This window comes from Bufo bufo, chromosome 4 (assembly GCF_905171765.1).
Source record: "Bufo bufo chromosome 4, aBufBuf1.1, whole genome shotgun sequence".
Taxonomy (NCBI): Eukaryota; Metazoa; Chordata; class Amphibia; order Anura; family Bufonidae; genus Bufo; species Bufo bufo.
Genome location: NC_053392.1, coordinates 177153813 through 177174136, shown reverse-complemented (window position 1 = coordinate 177174136; position 20324 = coordinate 177153813). Strand labels below are relative to the sequence as shown.

The 20324-nt window shown below is 42.9% G+C and overlaps 1 protein-coding gene across 1 annotated transcript in view; it reads left to right on the top strand.

The window, feature by feature from the left end:
- PLCH1 (phospholipase C eta 1) overlaps nucleotides 1-20324 on the top strand; it is a 289893-nt gene that overhangs the window by 179023 nt on the left and 90546 nt on the right. Inside the window, exons 7-10 of the mRNA XM_040429955.1 lie at nucleotides 320-413; nucleotides 7915-8118; nucleotides 12624-12744; nucleotides 14107-14278. Coding sequence (XP_040285889.1) covers nucleotides 320-413; nucleotides 7915-8118; nucleotides 12624-12744; nucleotides 14107-14278 — 591 coding nt within the window. The remainder of the gene's footprint in view (nucleotides 1-319; nucleotides 414-7914; nucleotides 8119-12623; nucleotides 12745-14106; nucleotides 14279-20324) is intronic.

Here is a 20324-nt window from a genome sequence, read left to right as displayed (position 1 = left end):
AAAATGACTCCCAGTATAATGTATTATTTTGGATGAGATTCTTTTGTTGATCATGGTCTACAGACTTATCTATCTGAGCCTCCACGTTATCTGGTACTTGCTTTGTGTCCTTTGAAGCTGAGCCAGAGGATCCTTTGGAGCGCTCCTAAATTCAATATTTATGACTTTAGTGCTGACAGTTTATTAACGGTTCACTGCATCTCAAGCTTTATCAAAGTGATTTCTGCCATAGCCCTGGGTCCAGACTTTCCACTGAATTAACACTCAGTGTACCATAGATGAGAACAACTCGCAACAATGCTGTCATTTCTCTCAACAGATGAATAATGTGACAACAGAATACTGTCTTGACATTATACAGAAGTTTGAAGTTTCGGAAGAAAACAAGGCGCAAAATGTGCTGGGAATAGAAGGTAGGGTTACATCTTCTTGACATGTATTATGTGCTGCAAACAACTGTTCTTATATGAATATATTAATAATTAATGCTTATCCAAATATGAGGATTCCTTCTCTTCTGAATGTCCCACTATGTAATACTACCTTCTTCACATTGGCCGTCAGAGAGGAAGTATATAGCCATCCAAATCTTCCTCTCTCAAATAATCAGTTTTCAGCTGGCCCAGGTGACCATCTAATGTGTATGTGGGGAGTCCGACTTACCTCTGACGTCTGCATTGGGGGAAAGAAGGATTGGGCAGATTTTAACACTTCCCATCTGTTTGTTCTCAGGGAGATAAGCTTTTGACAAGAGGTGTGCTGTAGCTTACACCCCTGATATCTTTAAAATATTGAATAATTTAGCACACTAATAAAATCCTGCAGTTTTCACACTGGTTACTAGGCCCAATAACAGGCGTCACTTCTTGCTCTGTACAGCTCACGCACTTATCTGCTTATTATATACAGGCAGGATTACAATGACAGATATCACCTATATATGTATATAGCACAGACTCCACCATTTACAATAGGTGATATCACAGCTTATACTCTCCCCCCTGATCTCTGCAAAGGTCAGAGAGCATGCCTAGAAAACTGTGCCATAGAAGTCAGTGAGCCTCCTCCAGTCTATTGTGTCTATGGCTACTGTAAAGCAGATCTCTGAATGCTGTTAAAAGCAGCTCAGGCAAGATCCCCATAATCATGTTCAGTAAAGAGAATTAAACTGCAATCAGAAAATAAAAACAGATTAGAAAAGAATAATATGTGGTTTTAACTGGCAGAAAAAAAATTATAGTTGACACATTCCCTTTAAGTTGCAGTCATTCTTTGTACTGGTATTTGTAAATGCTAGTCCTGCAGAACTTCTCCTTTTTAAGTGCACACCAGATGTTTTAATGGGGTTATTCAGTGTCTAAAAATAAAAAATACCGGTATAAAAAAAAAAAAAACCCTCTTTGATCCAGTGCAGACACACTAGCAGTCCTCCCTGGTCTTTTATTATACAAGCAGGAAGTACGTGACTGCTGCAGCCAATCAGTGACTTCTGTGATCATTTGCTATACTGTTGGCATCATGGCTCTCTTTGTTGAGCAGTGCTGGCAGTAGAACAGCACGTGATGTGCTGCCTGATTGGGGCCAGACCACTGGTGCATCTGCACTGAATTTATGAGGAATTGAAGAAGTGAATAGTGGTTTTTTATTTCATTTGGATTTGCTGCTCTTTTTATTTATTTTATATGGTTTTGGAAAACATGACAGCCGCTCTCCTGCTCTAACAACCCGGACCAGGCGGAGTGCCGATCCAGGCTGTTCAACTCCTGAAATGCCGTGGACAATAGCACCCACCGCATGTAGGCAGTAACAGAAGGAGCGGACTCCCTCTGTCTCCCATTGGCAACCCGCTCTATGGGAAAAAATATGCAAGGAGGTATCTCCCAAAGAAAGAGAACCATCTTGCTAGTGCCACCTTGTGGAAGGGGTTCCTGTGAGTCAAAAGCTGACCTTTTTAACAAGCCTTGGAATATGTCCCAGCCAGCCAGAATCCTACTTTGTACTGATGACGAGCAAGCACCTCAAAACAACTGTCTACAGATGGATGTATGGCTTTTTCCCTTGTCATAGTCCAAGGTTTGTTCAAAAGTTGGATTTTGACTCCTAGGGAACCACTTCCACAAGATGGCTTAGATCAGTGATGCCCAACCTGCGGTCCGCGCAGTGGACCCAGACTTTATCAGCACAGGGAGCGCTGCGAACGGCACAGGCAGCAAAGCGATGCTGCTGTGCCTGCAATCTCCCCGCCCAGTGCCGCCTCCTAGCTAATTTATTCACTGAACTTGCCTCTGTGAAATTGAAGAGAAGCGCGTAATCTCGCCACAGGCGCACTGGCAGAGGCATTGAAGTGCGCATGCACCGTCTTCCTGGCCTCTGCCTGTGCGAGATTACGGCGCTTCTCTTCAATTTCACAGAGGCAAGGCAAGTGCAGTGAATAAATTAGCTAGGAAGCTGCTCTGGGTGGGGGGGGGGATATCTGTGGATGACACTGAGGGGGGGGGGGGGATATCTGTGAATGACACTGAGGGGGGGATATCTGTGGATGACACCTGGGGGGGGGATATCTGTGGATGACACTGAGGGGGGGGGGATATCTGTAGATGACACTGAGGGGGGGATATCTGTGGATGACACTGAGGGGGGGGATATCTGTGGCTGACACTGAGGGGGGGATATCTGTGGATGACACTGAGGGGGGATATCTGTGGATGACACTGAGGGGTGGATATCTGTGGATGACACTGAGGGGGGTGGATATCTGTGGATGACACTGAGGGGGGGGATATCTGGATGACACTGAGGCGGTGGGCATCTGTGGATGACACGGAGGGGTGGGCATCTGTGGATGACACTGAGGGGTGGGCATCTGTGGATTACACTGAGGGGGGGGTCTGTGGGATGACACTGAGGGGGGGTCTGTGGATGACACTGAGGGGGGGGGTCTGTGGATGACACTGAGGGGGGGATCTGTGGATGACACTGAGTGGGGATCTGTGGATGACACTGAGTGGGGGATCTGTGGATGACACTGAGTGGGGGATCTGTGGATGACACTGAGTTGGGGGATCTGTGGATGACACTGAGTGGGGGATCTGTGGATGACACTGAGTGGGGGATCTGTGGATGACACTGAGGGGGATCTAGGGAGGGGTTGTGGGGATGTTGGGGGGGGGGAGCTCTGGAAGGGTGGGAGGTCCGATAGGTATGTGGGGGTAGGAGATCCGGGAGGGGGGGGGGCGGCGGCCCATAAATCTTTTTGCTATAGGGCCCAGTCATTTCTAGCTACGCCCCTGATTGGTAAGATTGGGCGGGCACTGGAGCGATAGAGCGCCCTGCTGTAGGAGAAGCCGGCCGGAGATGAAAGGAGGAGGGGCCAGCTCCTGGTGGTGTTGGGCACACGGCGCAAGCATGGCGGTGGAGGATCTGACTGAAGCCTAAATACCAGACATCAAGGTAGACCTGCAGAAGAAGGTGACAGCGCAGTATGTGATGTATACATGTGTGTAATGTATGTAGTGCATTGTGTGATCATCACATACTGCACTACATACATTACACACATGTATACATCACATGCCCCCTCACAGTAATAATGCCAAGATATGTGCCCTCTTCACAGTAGTAATGCTCACACATGCCCCCTCACAGTAGTTATGCCCAGATATGTGCCCCCTCACAGTAATAATGCCAAGATATGTGCCCTCTTCACAGTAGTAATGCTCACTCGTGCCCCCTCACAGTAGTTATGCCCTGATATGTGCCCTCTTCGCAGTAGTTATGCCCAGATATGTTCCCTCTTCACAGTAGTTATGCCCTGATATGTGCCCTCCTCACAGTAGTTATGCCCTGATATGTGCCCCCTCACAGTAGTTATGCCCTGATATGTGCCCCCTCACAGTAGTTATGCCCTGATATGTGCCCCCTCACATTAGTTGTGCCCAGATATGTGCCCCCCTCACAGTAGTTATGCCAGATATGTGCCCTCTTCACAGTAGTAATGCTCACACGTGCCCCCTCACAGCGTTTTCATTTCTTTCTGGCAAAGCTACCTGGTTCCGGCCCACGAAATTTATACCAGGTCTAGTGCGGCCTCAGACGAAAAATGGTTTGGCACCTTTGGCTTAGATAGTTCTCTTTCCTTGGGAGATACCTCTTTGCATATTATTTGGAGCATATCATGGATTACTTCCAGTCAGTCTCCACACAGAGCTCATTCAGTATAATACTAATGACATTACTGATTTTTTTTAAATTTTTTTTTTTAGGTAAGGCCGTTGTTCAGGTAGCCTGATTCAACATTCTGCCTCTCTGAACTCTAAGTTGTGCCCATAATTCCGATGTGTTGGTAAAGCTGGGCAGACTAGGCTGCCTGGGTGCAATAGCTATTGCGTGCAGAGAGCAAGGCTTCTTTTCAACCACTGAATGTTCTGGAACTTTTTATTAACTAATGAATTGGAAATGATTGTCTTATTTTCTTTGAATGCTACAGTAGTTGCAGAAGCCCTAAGGTTGTAAAAACAAGGTCACAGATGGTATGTTAATTTTGAAACTAACTTTATTTAACATTCTCAGCTGTATCCATCAGCACAAAAATAAAAAATAGGTCAAATATCTCTCAATTCTGCTCTGCAACAGACAATATGAGCTTTTGTTCCTCCTTCCTGAAAGTTTACATGCTGGGTATTGGACTTATCATACCATAGTATTAAAATATATGAATTATTTTGTTGATGCTGGAACATGCCATAAAGTGATATGTAAAGACTTTTTTTTTAAAAATAACTCCTTGGTCTCATCAATTCAAACATTAAGCCATTCATATTGATGACCTATCTTAGGACCGACCCCTGGCTCCCCGTAAATCAACTGTTTGAAGGCCATTGGGGCGGAGCAGATGTAGTTACATGGTCTCTTCAAGTAGTGGTTTAGCGGGGGTGTCGGGAGTCAGCCCCTCTCTGATTTCATTTTGATGACCTATCCTGTATGTGTGTATATATATATATATATATATATATATATATATATATATAATGAGTGCTGCCCATAATTAGTCATACCCTTGGCAAATTTTGACTTAAAGTTACTTTTATTCAACCAGCAAGTAATTTTTTGATGGGAAATGACAAAATAGATAATAAGACTGATGTACAAGAGGCATTATTGTGGGGGGAAAAAAAAACATTTCTCAGCTTTTATTTACATTTGAGCAAAAAAGTTGTTCCGTACTGTGGAAGTCTGCAGAGAAACTTGGCCTTGGGAACCAGTGGACATTTCAGCATGACAATGACCCAAAAACACACAGCAAAAGTGGTGAAGAAATGGTTAGCAGACAACAACATTAACGTTTTGGAGTGGCCCAGCCAGAGTCCAGACTTGAATCCAATTGAGAATCTGTGGAGGGAGCTAAAGATCAGGGTGATGGCAAGAAGACCCTCCAACCTGAAAGATTTGGAGCTCATTGCTAAAGATGAATGGGCAAAAATACCTGTGGAGACATGCAAAAAGCTGGTCTGCATTTATAGGAAGCGTTTGATTGCTGTAATAGCCAACAAAGGCTTTTCTATTGATTATTGAGAAGGGTATGAATAATTTTGGACTGGACACTTTTTGCTCAAATGTAAATAAGAGCTGAGAAATGTTTTTTTCCCACAATAATGCCTCTTGTACATCATCTAATTAATTTTTGGGAGACACCTATGTCATTTCCCGTCAAAAAATTACTTGCTGGTTGAATAAAAGTAACTTTAAGTCCAAATTTGCCAGGGGTATGAAGAATTATGGGCAGCACTGTAGGAAAAATGGATGGCACCTTTAATGGGGATACTTCTTAAATTAATTTTCCAGAAAAAAAGAGCAGCCATAAGGCATCTATTGAGGTTGAGGTTAATTAAGGACATGGTGTGTTTCGGATATATTCATATGTGACAGATTTGTTGCTGAAATTTCTGTGACTGAAATTCTGTTCCATGCTATTAAATGGGGTTGTTTCTGCAGCATGTGCATGGTTTTCTGCATTCTGATAAATGGGGCAGTTGCAGAAATTTCTGGAACAAATCTGCTGTGTGTGAATTTACACTAAACATCCCATGTCCTTATCCAACCTGAAGCTCAAAATACATGTTAATCCCAACTCTTCTAAGCTGTACCAGGAGCCTGTCCTAAATCTAGATTAACCCTTCATTCCCATATATTATTTCAACGACATCCATATGTTGAATTTTACACATTTATATAATAGTTTCCTTGCTGCTTTAGCTTTGATTTATCAGTTTTTCTTAGCATGCTGTTGAATTGCTTTCTGTAACTTACCTTATGTACAAAGTCTAACTATAAGCTGTTTTGCATACTCTAGCTTTAATTAGTGTTGATGGAGACATATTGAATATGCCCAGATATATTCAACTATATAACTTATTTTATATCATGGTAATGTACTGTGTACTATGTGATCAGCCATTTCAGGTTGCGAATTTGAGCAATCAGCAGGCAGCATGTTATAGAGCATGAGATGTTGAGCAGATTGATATATAGTTTTGTGGGGGGGGGGGGGGAAATCAGCTAAATTTGTATTTTATACATTTAAATCTTTGCTGTTTCTGATTTAATTGTTCTTGGGGGAGGTGACAACTATTTCTATATACATACTAACGTAGAGAATGCTATCAATCACTGATAACACCTCCCTTGTGTACAGCTACCAGTGACTGACAGCTGTCTCTGTATACACACTTACACAGAGAATGCTATCAGTCACTGATAACACCTCCCCTGTGTAGGCTGACTATCTATGTATACACACTTACACAGAGAATGCTATCAGTCACTGATAACACCTCCCCTGTGTAGGCTGACTATCTATGTATACACACTTACACAGAGAATGCTATCAGTCACTGATAACACCTCCCCTGTGTAGGCTGACTATCTATGTATACACACTTACACAGAGAATGCTATCAGTCACTGATAACACCTCCCCTGTGTAGGCTATCTATGTATACACACTTATACAGTAAATGCTGTCAATCATTAATAACCCCTCCCTTGTGTACAGCTACCAGTGACTGACAGCTATCTCTGTATACACACTTACACAGAGAATGTTATCAATCACTGATAACACCTCCCCTGTGTACAACTATCAGTAACTGACAGCTGTTTCTGTATACACACTGACACTGAGAATGCTATCAATCACTGATAACACCTCCCCTGTGTACAACTGAAGTCAGAAAGAGCAGTAATTTAAATGTATAAATTACAAGTTTTGCTAATTCTTTTCACACAAAACTATATATCCGTCTGCTCAGCTGCTCTATAATATGAAGAGATTTTCCAAGATTTTGTAAAACTTTGGCACAGAGCAGGAAGCTGTGTCAAATAAACTAAAAACCTTACTCACCTTTTAAATGTTTTACTGTCCGATCCCCGATGGATGTGTCGTTCATCGTTCATAAGATTGCTGCAGCCAGTCACTAGTCTCATTGGTCACATATGCTTGAACAGCACGTGACCGCTGGACCATATTATAAAAAAAAATAACTGTTGCCATACTGAATATTAAAGCTAGGGAATAGATGGTTAATAAAGTGGCAAAACTCTAAAGGGATCTTTTGCAATCTGCAAGAACACAGAAGTCCCTTTATACGCAGACGTTGTTTTGAGATGTTTATGGCTGTTAGCATGAGTATGCTCTGTATAATGCTTGATATGTAGGCAGTATGGAGTACTCCAAATAGCTGCCAACTGTGCCATGTTTTGTGGAGCTTCATTCTTTGCTTTCATTTGTCACACAATGTACTCAAGCTCGATGTTACTTTATCAGCATGTTTGCTGCAGACTTTTAATGTTCATAATGCAGATATTAAAATTATAACCCAATGAAATGACAGTGCTTTGTTTTATTTTTCCCTGAAGGTTTTACCAGTTTCATGAGAAGCCCTGCAGGCGATATATTTAACCCTTTGCATAGTGAAATTTACCAGGATATGGAGCAGCCTTTATCCAACTATTACATTGCATCATCTCATAATACGTATTTAACTGGGGACCAACTTCTATCTCAGTCAAAGGTGGATATGTATGCTTGGGTGTTACAAGATGGCTGCCGATGTATAGAAGGTAGGTTAGTGACACAGTACCCAGGTACATGATATAGTTATTTTGGAGGCATCTGTCATTGTGTAAAATAAATCAGTTGAGTTGGATTCGATCTGTCCGATTCTATGGTACAGTATCTTCTAAAAGCCCCATTTACCTGTGCAGATAATCTGTAAATGAGCGCCAATTGATGATATTGCATGTCGACTGACTCTTGTTTTGCACATTTAAATGAAGCAATCTTATTGGGATGAAAGATCATTACTACGATCAATCATTCTATACAGTTTGCATATTGTTGGCATTGCAACCCCTGTTTACACAAAAATGCCTGTATAAAAGATGAGATTAGCGGCACACTAGAATTTGCTTGTTTGTCGGCATATTGCTGGGCATGTTTATATGGGACAAATGTTTCGGGGCCAGTCATCAGCCAGTGTAAAAAGGCCTTAAAGGAAAGGCGTCATCAGAAATTGACATATACAGTTGCAAGAAAAAGTATGTGAACCCTTTGGAATGATATGGATTTCTGCACAAATTGGTCATAAAATGTGATCTGATCTTCATCTAAGTCACAACAATAGACAATCACAGTCTGCTTAAACTAATAACACACAAAGAATTAAATGTTACCATGTTTTTATTGAACACACCATGTAAACATTCACAGTGCAGGTGGAAAAAGTATGTGAACCATTGGATTTAATAACTGGTCGAACCTCCTTTGGCAGCAATAACTTCATCCAAACGTTTCCTGTAGTTGCAGATCAGACGTGCACAACGGTCAGGAGTAATCTTGACCATTCCTCTTTACAGAACTGTTTCAGTTCAGCAATATTCTTGGGATGTCTGGTGTGAATCGCTTTCTTGAGGTCATGCCACAGCATCTCAATCGGGTTGAGGTCAGGACTCTGACTGGGCCACTCCAGAAGGCGTATTTTCTTCTGTTTTAACCATTCTGTTGTTTATTTACTTCTATGCTTTGGGTCGTTGCCCTGTTGCAACACCCATCTTCTGTTGAGCTTCAGCTGGTGGACAGATGGCCTTAAGTTCTCCTGCAAAATGTCTTGATAAACTTGGGAAATAATTTTTCCTTTGATAGCAATCCGTCCAGGCCCTGACGCAGCAAAGCAGCCCCAAACCATGATGCCCCCACCACCATACTTCACAGTTGGGATGAGGCTTTGATGTTGGTGTGCTGTGCCTCTTTTTCTCCACACATAGTGTTGTGTGTTTCTTCCAAACAACTCAACTTTGGTTTCATCTGTCCACAGAATATTTTGCCAGTACTGCTGTGGAACATCCAGGTGCTCTTGTGCAAACTGTAAACGTGCAGCAATGTTTTTTTTGGACAGCAGTGGCTCCTCTGTGGTATCCTCCCATGAAATCCATTTTTGTTTAGTGTTTTACGTATCGTAGATTAGCTAGCAGGGATGTTAGCATATGCCAGAGACTTTTGTAAGTCTTTAGCTGACACTCTAGGATTCTTCTTCACCTCATTGAGCAGTCTGCGCTGTGCTCTTGCAGTCATCTTTACAGGACGGCCACTCCTAGGGAGAGTAGCAGCAGTGCTGAACTTTCTCCATTTATAGACAATTTGTCTTACCGTGGACTGATGGACAGCAAGGCTTTTGGAGATACTTTTATAACCCTTTCCAGATTTATGCAAGTCAACAATTCCTAATCGTAGGTCTTCTGAGAGCTCTTTTGTGCGAGGCATCATTCACATCAGGCAATGCTTCTTGTGAAAAGCAAACCCAGAACTGGTGTATCTTGTAAACTGGTGTGTGTTTTTTATAGGGCAGGGCAGCTGTAACCAACACCTCCAATCTCATCTCATTGATTGGACTCCAGTTGGCTGACACCTCACTCCAATTAGCTCTTGAAGATGTCATTAGTCTAGCGGTTCACATACTTTTTCCACCTGCACTGTGAATGTTTACATGGTGTGTTCAATAAAAACATAGTAACATTTAATTCTTTGTGTGTTATTAGTTTAAGCAGACTGTGATTGTCTATTGTTTTGACTTAGATGAAGATCAGATCACATTTTATGACCAATTTGTGCAGAAATCCATATAATTCCAAAGGGTTCACAGACTTTTTCCTGCAACAGTTTTTTTTTTTTTTAAAGAGGTTATCCAGTAATTTGACATTGATGGTTTCTCTTCAGGATAGGTTATCAATAGGTTTAAGCGAATCGAGCTTCGGATTATAGATTGAAATTTATAGGTATGAAATGCTGTTTCCATGCAGCATTAAAATGTATTGGCTCTGTGAGGGAAAACTTTGTGTCTCCCGAAGTTGCTTGAGACTTTAGTAAATAACTTAGGTATTCCTATCTGCTTACTTAAAAATATTTAAAAATAGGAATCCGAAGTGGGCTTTGGTACCGAGGTACCAGCCAGTACCGAACCTGACTGAGAACCGCTATCAGTACTGGATGGAGGGGTTGTTAGTGACTGATATCTCCCTGTGATTTCGTAGTAAAGAGATCACAGAGAGGCATGGAGCATTATCAGTCATGTTAATGCTCCGTGCCTCTGCAGTCTGCATCGGGTCTTGGCACTCTTTCACGGAGCGGATGCCACGCACGACATCCGCTCGTGTGAACCCAGCCTTATACTTACAATGCTATCAGTCACTGATAACTCCTCATCCCTGTACAGATACCTATCACAGAAAGTTAAATAAGCAAAGCTATAAATTAGGTTTTACTGAATCTTTTAAAAATCTATCTGTCTATATATCTCAATCTACTCGGCTTCTTCTGCTCTATAACATGCATTTTGTGGTGAAGTGCTCTTTAACTGGCAGAAAAAATAATGATAGGTGGAACTTTTTAAGCTAAGCATGGGAACGTGTTGTCCGTCAGCCACTTGTTTCAGCCTCCCCATAGAATTGAGGTCGGTGTAGACCTCAGATATTTCTAGGTAGAGCCACACAATATCTGTGGGATCTGCTGCCATCAAATAACTAGTGTCTATGACGGTTTCTTCTTGAAAAACAATCCTGTACATTATTTTATCATATTGGTACATGTCTAGCGTTCTTTGCCTAGCCTCCATCAGTAGACGGGTTAATTGCTTTATCAGTTGCTTATCTGGTTTTACTAATGAATCCTGTTAATGGTGTAATTATGCTTTGTTGTTCTGTTTGGCTGCAGTCATACAGATTTCTTGTGCAGGAAATAATCTGTGTAATAAAACAGGGCACTTAGCAGTTATTAAGATTTTTTAGTGATGAAAAGGAATGAGTATTTCATAATGCAATTAACAAATGTAAACCTTTATAGAGCAATCAGTTTGTGCAATTGTTAATATATTAGCCAATTTGTGAAGATATCCATCATCCTGGATGTACATTAGATGTATATCCAGGATGATGGATATCTTCACAAATTGGTCATAAAATGTGATCTGATCTTCATCTAAGTCACAACACGTAGTTCTTTGTGTGTTATTAGTTTAAGCAGACTGTGATTGTCTATTGTTGTGACTTAGATGAAGATCAGATCACATTTTATGACCAATTTGTGCAGAAATCCATATCATCCCAAAGGGTTCACATACTTTTTCTTGCAACTGTATATAGCTTTTGTTAAGTAATTATCTGACATTTCTGATTGATGTTTCTCTATGCAGCTGCTGCTTATCTGGCCTGCGAGTTGTGATAGAATGTAATATATTAATTTTACTTGCGAGCCTTTGATTTTATTAACCCTGAAAGAGTGTCACTCACGCTTTGAAGTTCCTCAGTATATTCTGCAGTTTTTATTTAAGCTGCTTACGCCACCTCAGGGCTGGCTTACTTTAAAAAAATACCTGCCTATTTAGCCATGCCCTCCTTACTACACATTATTAATAATGTACGGCATGTGCCCCAGTATTTTGGTTTACTTTGAGACAGAATTCTGGTGAGTTTGGGTTAGGCTACTTTCACACTAGCGTTAATATTTTCCGGTATTGAGATCCGTCATAGGGACTCAATACCGGAAAAAAGCGCTTCCGTTTTGTCCCAATTCGTTATCAATGGGGACAAAACGTAACTGAACAGAACGGAATGCTCCAAATTGCATTCCGTTCTGTTCTCATACCGGAGCGCAAACAGCAGCATGCTGCGGTTTGCTTTCCTTCCTGGGATGCGGAGCAAGACGGATCCGTCATGACCCACAATGCAAGTCAATGGGGACGGATCCATTTTCACTGACACAATAAAAAACGGATCCGTCCCCCATTGACTTTCAATGGAGCTCATGACTGATCCATCTTGGCTATGTTAAAGCTAATACAACCGGATCCGTTCATAACGGATGCGGATGGTTGTATTATCAGTAACGGAAGCGTTTTTTCTGAGCCCTTCCGGATCCAGCAAAAATGCTAGTGTGAAAGTAGCCTAAGTAAATCTGTCCCAATGTGCACCACAGCCTGTTTTGTGTCAAAGTATTGCTCTCACAGCTGAACTGGTATTAATGTGCTTGTTTCTTCTTCTAACACATCCCTGCTCTCCTTTTTTTTTTTTAACAGTTGACTGTTGGGATGGTCCAGACGGAGAGCCTGTTGTGCACCATGGATACACTCTTACCTCAAAAATCCCCTTTAAAGATGTGGTGGAGGCCATCAACAAGCATGCGTTTGTTAAAAATGAGTATGTTATTCTGCTCACTTTAATAAAGCCTAAATTCTCTTTCTTAAAGGGGTTGTCCAGGCTTTTAATATTGATGACCTATCCTCTAAATACGGTGGGTCATCAATATCAGATCGGCTTGGGTGCCGAGTGTCGAACCAGCAGTATGAGGAGATGGAGCGCGCAGTGTGCCCGTGACGTCTCTCTTCGTGTTCACCGCAGCTTTGCCATAGACTGCAGCAGTGAGCAGAAAGAGAGAAGGGAGATGGCCCGTGCGTGACGTCTCCTCATACAGCTGATCGTGCAGATGCCGGGTGTCGGACCCCCACCGATCTGATATTGATGACCTTTCCCGAGGACAACCCCTTTAAAGAAAGCCTTTCTCCGGTGCCAAAAATGCTTTCAGGGAAATTGTATATCCAAGGTACCACTTGGAACTGAACCTGAGTTCGGGAAATGCTTTTTTACAGTACAAATGAATTTATTAAGTTATTACCCGAAGTCTCATTAGACTTCACAAAGCAATAACTTTGGCTCATCGGATCCAATACATTCTAATACTGTACAGAGCTCCTGCTTTTAGATTAGCGAAGCAGGCACGGTTAGGAGCCCGCTCAGTGGAAGGCAGATTCAGCACAGATCTGAGTTCATATTCCAGTTCTTTTGGCAAATATGTTGTGTGAACAAACCCATGTATACAAAGAGTAATGGCATAGATTAGTTTTAAGAAGACAAGAAGTTGCAGACTTGAAATCCGATCTGAATAATTGGTTGACTCGAAAACGAAAATTTGGAGAAAATAATGTTATCGAACTCTTTTGGCTAATGCCATTTATCATTTTGGGAAAGTTAATACAAGACACTTACTAATGTATAGTGATTGTACATATTTCCTCTGGTTTGATTCATCTTTCCATCACATTATACCCCTCTCATTTTCAGGGGTTACAACCAATTCAGCAGCGGTGGTCGTGCTTACACACTACAGGAATTAAGTGCCAGCCTATGCACGCTCCCCTGTTTCCGGCCACCAGAGGCCAGCACTTTTTCCTATAGTGTGCAAGCACGACCACTGCTGATGACTTGCAGGGTGGTCGTAACCATGGAAACGAGCAGTGTATAATGTGATGGAAAAAGGAATCAACCCAGCAACGGAAGCAATAAGAACAATCTCAATACATTAGTAAGTGCCTTGTATTAACTTTGTCTGCATGATAAATGCCATTTGCTGAAGTGAGGCAATCCATTTAAGATTGGTACATTTTTTCATACTTGTTGAATGCATTTTATAAAAAGGTTAAAGAGCATGTGACTATATTTTGTGCATTTTAGTGGTAGTAAATTGTATCTGTGCTGGTTATGTGAATTCATTTTTTATTGTAGGTATCCTGTAGTTCTGTCTATTGAAAACCACTGTAACATTCAACAGCAAAGGAAAATTGCTCAGTACCTAAAAGAAATACTTGGAGACCAACTTGACTTATCTTCAATTCCACTTGGAGAAAACAAACAACTTCCCAGCCCCCAGAATTTAAAGGGCAAAATACTTGTGAAGGTAAACCAGACTGGTCTTCATTATTTTTCAAATTGATATTTCCAAGAACAATAATTGTATCAGAGAAAATGGATCCGCCCCCATTGACTTGCATTGGGGGTCATGCCGGATCGTTCTTGCTCCGCATCTCAGGACGGAAAGCAAATTACAACATATTGCGGTTTGCTCTCCGGTATAGAAACGCAACTAAACAGAACGGAATGCATTTTGGAGCATTTCGTTCTGTTCAGTTCAGTTTTGTCCCCATTGACAATGAATGGGGACAAAACTGAAGCGTTTTTTTCCCGTTATTGAGCCCCTATGACAGATCTCAATACCTGAAAACTTAAACGCTAGTGTGAAAGCACCCTAACATAGTTCATACGGTTGAAAAAAGAGATAAGTCCATCAAGTTCAACCATGGGATAGGTTGAATCCTAATGTTTCACTGTGACTAACCAAACCTCGCACCCCCGCCTTCACTTTAACCATGATGTGACGTTCCGCACCTCCTGGGAGAGCATGTAAGGTCAGCTTGGCACAATTTTCCTCAGTCACCCCCTGTCCACACAGGCACAGGGAGGCACATTTGAGAGGGTGGCCCATCCGACCTCCGGCGTGGCACAACACTCATTCACATCCCTGACAGGCTGAGAGAGCCTTTTTATTGCCCCAGTGAAACAGAGCCCTGCCAGCCTGGTAGAATGCCACCAGTTCCTCATTAGATATAAGCCTGGTCCATTAACAGGATTATATTGGGCCAGGAACTAGCCCTGGTAGCATGTAACGTTAAACCGAGACACGGACACGTGGATTGAAATAACAGAACAACCCAAGATTAAACTGTATATTTAATCGCCTTAAGGGCACACTAGACAACAACACTATATACACAAAGGATATATACAATGGTCAGAGATGAAAATACAGGTGGTAGTACAATTATAATTAGCAGATAATGCGAAAGTCAGTTACCGGATAGATGTGTAGGCCTTGGTGCTGCAGTCACATTGGTGGCAGTGATTAGTGATGAGCGGCAGGGGCAATATTCGAATTCGCAATATTTTGCGAATATTTGGTCGAATTTTCGTCATGTATTCGTGAAAAATCGGCAATGTGATATTTGCGTAATGCACGCGAAATACAGGCGTGGGTCAATATAGCTACATTTTTCAAGCTGCTAGAAGTTTCCTGAGACTGGAGAAAATGGTTGGCACGGCAGAACATTACAATAGCTTTATATGCAGATAGAGTGCTCCAATATATTCGCGATTGCGAAATCGGCAGTAATGATGCGAATATTTTGGCGCAATGCGTGCAACTTCACATTTTAACAGGTCTGACTACTTATTAGTGATTGGTGCACTAAATATTGTTGTGAACTTGTGACATCACAGCACTATGTCTGTATGGACAGCAGAACCAGCTACACTATATCACTATATAACATACACTGAGCACGGTATCTCCCACTAACTGTCTGTATTATATATATAAACTAACTAACTATCTAATGTAATGACACTGCTCTCTCTGTCTCTCAGATCTGCAAAATACTGCATACAAGGGCTGCTGGGGAGGTTCTGATATAGTAAGGGGTAGGCAACTTTCCGATTAATCGCTAGGGATGTTGCTAAGCTCAGACAAAGACATTGCAGCCTTCTCATTGGCCCACAAGCAAGAAGGGAGGTTACTGATAAAAAAAAATCTAGAATATATGAAATTACGAATATATATCACTAGATTCTAAATATTCCCGAATTCTCAAAGTGCCGATATTCGCAATTAATATTCGCTATTCGAATATTCGCGCCTAACACTAGCAGTGATGCCAGCGGGGTTTCCTGGTCTCTTCCAACACACTACACATCGTGACCACCTTTCAGAAGAAAGACCCCAGCTACTGCCTCGCACAGGCAATTAAACCCTTGGTAAGTCACTCATCTTACTACACCTGGGAGGGTTCCATTTCCCCTCCCTTTGGGTATGGTAGCTAAAACTCCAAAAACCCAATATGGATCATGACTCCTCACTGGAAGGTCATAGGGAGGCGGTTCTGGTGCTAATGGATCCGGCCGGGTCCCTGGTACATTTGGAGACCAAACACGGCTTTGCTACTGGGCTTCTACTAGGAGTTCTCCATATCTCCCCAGCGGCAGTCCGGCTGCTGGAGGTGTGAAATGTTATCACTTTGAGGCTCGGGCCAGCTGTGGAGCCTATTTCCTATGCAAGATGGCCATCACCCTTGATAGAGAGTTGGCAGGCATAAAATTATATTTCTCCATATTCCTCACAGTCCCCTTTTTTTTTCTTCTGGCTATTAAAGAGGGTTTGTCACTGTGAAAATGCAGAGCAATCTACAGGCAGCCAGCTGTAGAGCAGGAGTTGCTGAGCAGATCGATTATATAGTTATGTGGGAAAAGATTCAGTATAACTTGGTTCATTGTCCTGCTGGAACAGTATGTCGGGCTTTGCATACCTATAGTACTCAAGTGTATGATGTAAATCGTATTGTAGGATACTAACGTATAGCTCAGCATTGAGATCACCATCGATCCTGGTCAAATATTCAACACCCTTGGTGGTGAAACTACCGCATATCATCAAGCTTCCTCCACTCAACTTGACAGTTCCTTAAATTTCTCAATCCGTTAGCCCCCCTTTTCCCTTATTTCTTCTAGACCTATTTGCACCCATCAGAGGCCAGTCTATTGACTTTTGGCTCAAAATCACCCGTTTCCAATCTTCTACTGTCCATTGTTTATACTTTTTTACAAGCTAGAGTTAATGAATATTATGACTATATTGAAGTTGAAGCTTCTTCACCTTTTATCGGGCCACCATTCCAGACTTGTGTGTAATGTGTGTCGCACGGTGCTTTCATGGACGTCTATGATCTTACTATTGCGAAGCATACGAGCCACTGCCGTGTTTGTTGCACCAGAACTGATAGACCTTGTGATGAGCCGACTTGTTTTGCCTGGTCTTCCACATTTTGGCTTTGGAATGGATGGCCCGACTTCAGTTCCTATTCTTCTTACTGTCATGGCATTCACATAATGCAGTTTGGCAATTTTCTTGGCCGACATGTCGCTATCGATGAGCTGGATGATGCTGTTTCTCTATTCTTGGGAAATCTTCTTGGCTGTTCCTCGATTCGAAGCAGTGACCTTTCACTTGGAGTCAACCTAATAACACACTGAGCTATTAGGGAATGTGAGAACAGGTTGTAATTTGTAGTATAGAAGAAGAAAAAGATTGTTCCACCACCAGGAGTAACAATGCAGTTACATGACGAGAATCTGCATAACTAATCATATGCTAAATAGTTGCAAGTCCAATTTATGTATGAGATAGCCAGATGATTTGTCATTAAAATGATGGTAGTCTCATGTTCTAACTACAGTGAAGCTGTAGTGGATGTTGAGATATGGAGCCTGAAAGTCAAAAGTTCAAAACGTTGTTACCGTTTTATTCATTAGTGTATGTATATGTATGTATATATATATATATATATATATATATATATATATATATATATATATATATATATATATTTATATTGTAAGGGATCGTCTCTTTTCAGGGGGTCACACTCAGATATCTCACTATCTCACCAGACAACGGATTTTCATGTCCAAACTAGGGTTGTTGCGGCTATCGAAATTTCGATACCCAATCGATACTTTTGTCCCGGTATCGATACGATACCGGGATTTCCGTTTTTTCGATACTGGGCTGCGCTTCTGCGCAGTCTAGTATCTCTGAACATGAGCGCGCTGCTATCGGCGCGCTCATGTTCTCTCTCAGCAGCACGGGGAGAAGGAAGCTGTCCTCCCCCTGTGCTGCTGCCGCTGCCACCAATGAGAAGAGAGGGGCGGAGGAGGGGCGGCAATGAGAAGAGAGGGGCGGAGGAGGGGCGGCAATGAGAAGAGAGGGGGTGGAGGAGGGGCGGCAATGAGAAGAGAGGGGCGGAGGAGGGGCGGGCGCACTGCGCCCCCAATGATAGGATTACTATCGGAGCGATGGGAGGAGACATCAGCTTCACTAGTGGGCGTTCCTTTTCCCTGCGCTGCGATTGGACAGCGCTACAGCCAGGGAGAAGGAACGCCCACTAGTGAAGCTGATGTCTCCTCCCATCGCTCCGATAGTAATCAGCAGCATGTGGAGCAGGAGAGGAGACAGTAATGGGGCACTGCGGGCGAACGGAGCGGCGCCCAGGACTAAATGGTGAGTGCTGAGACATCGCTGGGCGCCGCTCTGTGTGGCCTAATAGTGAAAGTCTGGACTCACATACAGTAGTCAGTCTTTAACACATACAGGAGGCGGGTGCCGGCAGCAGAATCGCATTGCCGGCACCCTGCCCCTGACAGGGAGCTGCGATCAGCGGCAGTTAACTGCCGCTGATCTGCTAGTACCCGCCTCCTGTATAAAGGGGTAAAATCATTGGTGGTGCAGTGTGCCCCCCCCCCTCAATCCCCCCATCCCATTAAAATCATTGGTGGCACAGTGCGCCGGCCCCTCTCAACCCTCCAGTATTAAAATCATTGGTGGCAGTGGCCACAGGGACCTCTCCACTCCCCCTCATTGGTGGTGCAGTGGCAGCTTCTGATCGGAGCCCCAGCTGTGTAAGCCTGGGGCTCCGATCGGTTACCATGGCAGCCAGGACGCTACAGAAGCCCTGGTTGCCATGGTAACATCCCTGATGCTGTGTGCACAAAGCACAGAGCAGCAGGGACAGTGTGGAGTCCTATTCACCCTGATAGAGATCTATCAGGGTGAATAGGAAAAGGGATGAAAGATCCCAGGTTCTAGCCCCTAAGGGGGGAAATAGTTATTAAATAAAAAGTGAAAAAAAAAAAAAACACTAAAATATGAAGTATAAATCACCCCCCTTTTCCCAATTTCACATATAAAATATATAAATAAACATATTACATCGCCACGTCAGAAAAGTCCAAACTATTAAAATATAAAAAAAAAATCTAGGTGGTGAATGCCGGAACAGAAAAAATAAAATAAAAACTGCGCGATTCGCCATTTTTAAAAATGAGGAATGCACGTGGCTTTTTTTGTTTATTTTTTTCGCGTGGTATCGAATGGTATCGAGTATCGCAATACTTTTTCATGGTATCGAAACCGAATCAAAAATTTGGTATCGCAACAACTCTAGTCCAAACTGTGCATTTATTTTGACCGTCTTCTCATAAAGGATAGTCCAGTTATACATCACTGGGTGGGGTGAGGTCCCCGCACCGCCAACACTTAAAACATAAATAAACTCCTGCCCGTCTAGGCGCTACCTAAACAAAATACGTCCCTACCTCACTCGTAGAGCACAGTTCACACATGGACATTATATCCGGCTTTCCTCAGCCAAAATCAATACAGCAGCCTCCAGGCCGTGGCAACTCCAGTACCTTTTGGGGGAGTGTGGCCCAGTAGTCCTCCAGACGCTGGCCGTGCAACCCTCGTTCTCTACGCGTCGCTAGGACCCCCAAACTTCAGGCTATCGCATAGCCTCGTGGCCCCTCAGCCTTGCCTAGCTGAGACCACGCTGACAGAACCTCACCAGGCCTCTGTCTGCACACTCTCCAGAGTGAGACACACCCAATTGCAGAAACCAGATTAAATGGAATCCCTGGACGTGGGCATGCCCTAAGTCCCGGACTGGAGCATGGGGAACAGGCACCCACCCAACACATTGCCTGTTCCCAATAAAAGCCTGCCCTGAAATAGCTGAACCAGCTACACTATCTATATGGTGTCCCCCAACTACTTAAGTGGACACCTGGACTAGGGCCTTTTCTCCACCAAGGCCGGGCCCCTTGGTGACACGCTCCTGATGCAAACAACACCCCTTTTATCATGTTTCCCCGGGACTTTACTGCACACCTCACATTGTCACTATATATATATATATATATATATATATATATATATTTCAAGGGATGTTTGGGTTGTGGGTTAAAATGCACTCTAACCTTTACAGGTGAACTTAATGTGACCTTTTCTAAACTTGTGAATGCACATGTCCAGCTGTTCAATGTTTCAGTACTTTTTTTCA